The sequence below is a fragment of the Pygoscelis adeliae genome, unplaced genomic scaffold (assembly GCF_000699105.1).
Source record: "Pygoscelis adeliae isolate BGI_AS28 unplaced genomic scaffold, ASM69910v1 Scaffold139, whole genome shotgun sequence".
Taxonomy (NCBI): Eukaryota; Metazoa; Chordata; class Aves; order Sphenisciformes; family Spheniscidae; genus Pygoscelis; species Pygoscelis adeliae.
Window position 1 is genome coordinate 890,285 of NW_008825613.1, and position 4,285 is coordinate 894,569.

Consider the following 4,285-nt stretch of genomic DNA (forward strand, 5'->3'; position numbering starts at 1 on the left):
CCTGGCAGCACCCTGCAGGGTCATTCTCTGCCATCATATGTGGTGCCCAAAGTCTTTGTCACCCTTAAGACAGTCCCACGTTTCCCTATCGGGTGCCTGAGCCTCCAGCCAGACTCCCAAACGTGAGAAAGAGTAGCGTGGGCACCAAGGACACAGCTGTAATTTCTGTGGTTGCAGAAGTTGTTGTTCTAGGTAATTAAAGATTAAATTAATTAAATAATTAATTGTTTGGATTAAAATTAAAATATGCTGCCAGCTATTAAGGGGTACCCTTTACAGATGAAGACACAGGGAAAGGGCAGTCAAAGACTTGTTGTAGATGCAATTTATCACATGACTACCATTGCTACCATCACTACCTTCTATATTTTTTCAGAGAGGCCATGACAAAGTAGCTCTGGATAAGTCTCCTCTTACATAAAGCCTTGTACATGTTGGATACAACCTAAATCAGTCCTTATTCTCAGTTATAACTGGATTCACTTTGCCTCTAGTCAACTGCATAGGAACAAAAATAGCTCCTTACCTTTCTGGGATCTTAAATCAAACATAGCATGGTAAGATCCAGATTTTGCCCATGAAAGATCACAGAATCATAGAATGGTTTGGGCTGGAAGGGACCTTAAAGATCATCTAGTTCCAACCCCCTGCCATGGGCAGGGACACCTTCTACTAGACCAGGTGGCTCAAAGCCCCATCCAACCTGGCCTTGAATAAGATAAAGACCTTTGGTTATCTGGAGGCATATTAGAAAATATTCCACTTTGTAGGACAGTGGTTTCTTACAACTCACCTGTCCCTGAGTATTGTCCAGAGCTCTCCACCTAGACAGGCTTCCATCAGCATATACAGGTACTTGCTGTCCTTGAACGTCCTGTAGAGCCTGTTGTTGGCAAATGAGAAAATCATAAATAAATCCACAATACAAGCAAAGGCACCAATCATTCCCACTTCTCACAGACCTCTGGCTTCATCCCAGGAAGCACCACAAGACTAAGGGGAATCTTTCAGAGCTAGTGCTACATTTAAGGAGACCATTTCAATGTCTTTTCTTGCGTGGGAAATATTTCAGCAGTAAAGGATGGGCATCTGAGTGGTGAAGTATACCGTGGACCTCAGAAGAAGAAGTCACCACTACTCTGGGTGCTATATATAAAATCTGTCATTTCTAATGACATAACCTGACACTTGGCTTTGCAGATGTGCTTGAAAGAGAAGTTTTCCTTACATTTTTTATAACATCCATATCATCTTATTCATGCTACTGAGTCCAGCTGCAGATCAGCAGTCTTCCTTCCATTTGATCATTTCAAAGGAGCGCCACCCAATTTGTGATTAATTTCAGAACTTAAACCCACTGATGTGGTAGAGTTTAAAGAGAACCCACTGACATGTAGGTATCTAAAAGTGCTCTTCCTCACAGGGACTGAACGTGGAGGAAAAGTTGCCTAAAGGGATAGATGGGCCAGGCTTTATGAACCTGTCCTCCTTCTCAAGTGCAATCTAAATTGTCTGGTAAAATCCGTGCTCTGTGTTTAATATGATATATTAAACAAATGGAACTATAAAACTATGGAAATAAAAATAGGGAATTCAGTATTAGCTGTTTTATTTAATTTTAATGTTGAACTACTTTTTTACCTCTTGTTACATGTGTGGGTGTATCGGTTCAGGTTGCCTGCAGGAACAAGCCTGCTGTACGTGGATACTGGAAAGGTTTCTTTGCAGCTGCACTGTTTAGAAATTCATTTGAAAAATCTGAGCTCCGCAGCAGAAGGGGATGCTGAGGGATATTCTGTTATGGTGTAATTGCTCCATTCATGGGAATATCAAAGAGTTAAAAATTAAAGGGCTGATGGAACATGATATAAATTAAAACAGGTGGTTTTGCAGATTCTAGCTCTTCCCAGCTAGTGATAAATCCAGTTATTAGTATCTTTTATGGAGCTGTGTGATGGACCAGGGGGAAAACACAGCAGGATTCGGTTCCTTTCAAAGGCATTCAGTTAAATATTAACTTAAGGTATGTGGCAAAACATCCTGGCAGCTACAGCTTGGCTCCGATATGCTTTCACATCACGATGCTAGACAACATTTGTCTCCTGTCTGTGTTTGCGTAGCTTCCATCACACAGCTTATATTTTTGGCATGTTTAACAGAAAAAGATCCCAGCAGGTGCAGCTGTGATGTAGGCAGGAGTTTGGGTACTGAATATGCTCAGTGCTTATCTACCTGGGAAATTTTCTGTAGCTAAAAGGTACTACTTGCAGCCACAACAAAATTTAGAGGAAAAAAAATGAACCTGTGTTTTAGATCTTTCCATACTCTAGTATTACCTATGTTGACATTTAAAACCTCAGTTATAACGTGCTTTTCAGAAAAAGTTGGAACAAACTTACCGACCATTTCATATGGTTAAAATTTATGAGTTTAACAAAAAAAAAATTCTACTTCTTGCCAGTTGGACAAAATATAATTTATCTTAATAAATATTTCATATACATTAAGGTTTACAGAAAACCTACATATTCAAGAATCCAAAATATGAGTAACTAAATATTTTTAATTGTTCAGTAATTTAAATGCTACTGAAATAAGGCATTACTTTCTCTAATTAAAGTAGCCCTGCTGAAAAATTGCTTTCTGGAAAATTTTATGGGCATCAAATCTGGCCTAAAATGTGCAGGGAAAAAAAAAAAATATTGTTTATCAACTGTAATGGAAGCATAAAGTTTATGCATGATGAAACTGCACTATTTCAGTAGATTAAGCAGTTGTAAGTTTAAAATGTCACAATATTTGAATTCATTTTTTAGTCATTTATTTTCTTATTCAGCTAAATACTTGCAGATCCAGGGCAAGACATCCATGGCTCAACACTTGTTTGGCCCTTTGCCAAACACACACAGGGCATTTTGTTCTGTGAAATTCTTAGTTTATCTATGAGTAAGTTTTATTTAGTGATACCTGGCCTCTTCTGCTTCTTTTGCCTGGTTCAATTCATTTTAATAACGAAATTGAACTATTTTTCAAAGAGTTTTAATGAACAGTTTCATGATGAATTAAGAAAATAATTGGGTTCTTTGGGAATTTTGTCTTTCCTGTTCTGATATCCCAGAGGTTGCATCCCTACTCCAAGATAAATTTTAAACCCACCTTTCAACTGGCATCTCAAAACACAATTAACACTACCGAAGTGATAAGATTTCTGCCTGTAGCACCCAGAAAAATATTATCCCAGCTGGCCCAAGAAAGGGTATAAACAGGTTATGAATAATTTTAGGATAGAAACTATAACAACTTCAAGTCCCTGTGGACATGCAAAAGGAGAAGCGAGGGGGACAAGCAAACATAGAGTTTGATAAACCAGAGAGGATTTTCTAGCTGCAGCACATGCAATAGCAAAAGGTTGGACTTTATGACTTAGAAAGTCCCTTCCCAGTGCAAGACTTCCATGGGGTATTAAAAATAGTTAAGGGAGGCTTGTTACTGTAAAGGATGGGAATTATTGCATGATATGGAAGTAAAAGACCTATGGCTAACGTATCCTTTTTCACCTGCCTACTGAATGAATAAAAAGTGGGAAAGAAGAAGTGTTTATTTTATTAGCTGTGAATATCAGTGGCTCCATTAAGAAATGTTTGCAGGCTCAGGCTTTTTATTTAGGAGGGGGTATTTCCGGATATGGTGTCAAAACGTCCCTCCGGTTGGCTGGCCCTGCACTTCACCTCCCTTTACACCCCCATCCTGAGACAGCTCAGGCTTCAGAAAATAAATCTATAGGCTGAAATAGCCCACAAGGTATATTTGGCTCTAGCCTAGGTAACGGGGCCATGTTTGTGAATTGAATATTACAGCGTGAAGGAAACTGCAGCTGGGTAGGGTGTCGGGCTGCAGTTGTCACCCATGAATCAGAGGCAAAGCTGCGGGCTCCGGGGGAATCCCATGGATCAGCCCGGGAAGGAAACACCCCCTTAGCGACTGATGGGTGCCTGTCCCAGCCATGTGCTTGCCTTTGCATTTTTATCACAGGGATTTGGTTTCACCCCTGGGTTAGTATGTGTCTCTGGAGCAATTTTTGGGAGCGGGGTTGATCTCCTCCAGCAAAAGGCAAGTGCTTCAGGCATCTCTTCGAGGGTGGGATGCAGCACCCTTGGCTTAGACCAGAGGCTGCCCTTTTAGATACCTCCAGCTCAGTGAAATGCATTGCTCTGCCAGAGGTCCTCACCACCCGCTGCTCTTATCCTGACCTAAACCATATAAAGAACCATCACTGATTCCTGCT

General features: G+C 40.4%; 1 protein-coding gene across 1 annotated transcript in view; it reads right to left on the minus strand.

The window, feature by feature from the left end:
• Positions 1–4,285, minus strand: part of PRKG1 (protein kinase, cGMP-dependent, type I) — an 82,375-nt gene that overhangs the window by 15,450 nt on the left and 62,640 nt on the right. The window contains exon 6 of the mRNA XM_009332763.1: positions 794–883. Within this exon, the coding sequence (XP_009331038.1) occupies positions 794–883 (90 nt within the window). The remainder of the gene's footprint in view (positions 1–793; positions 884–4,285) is intronic.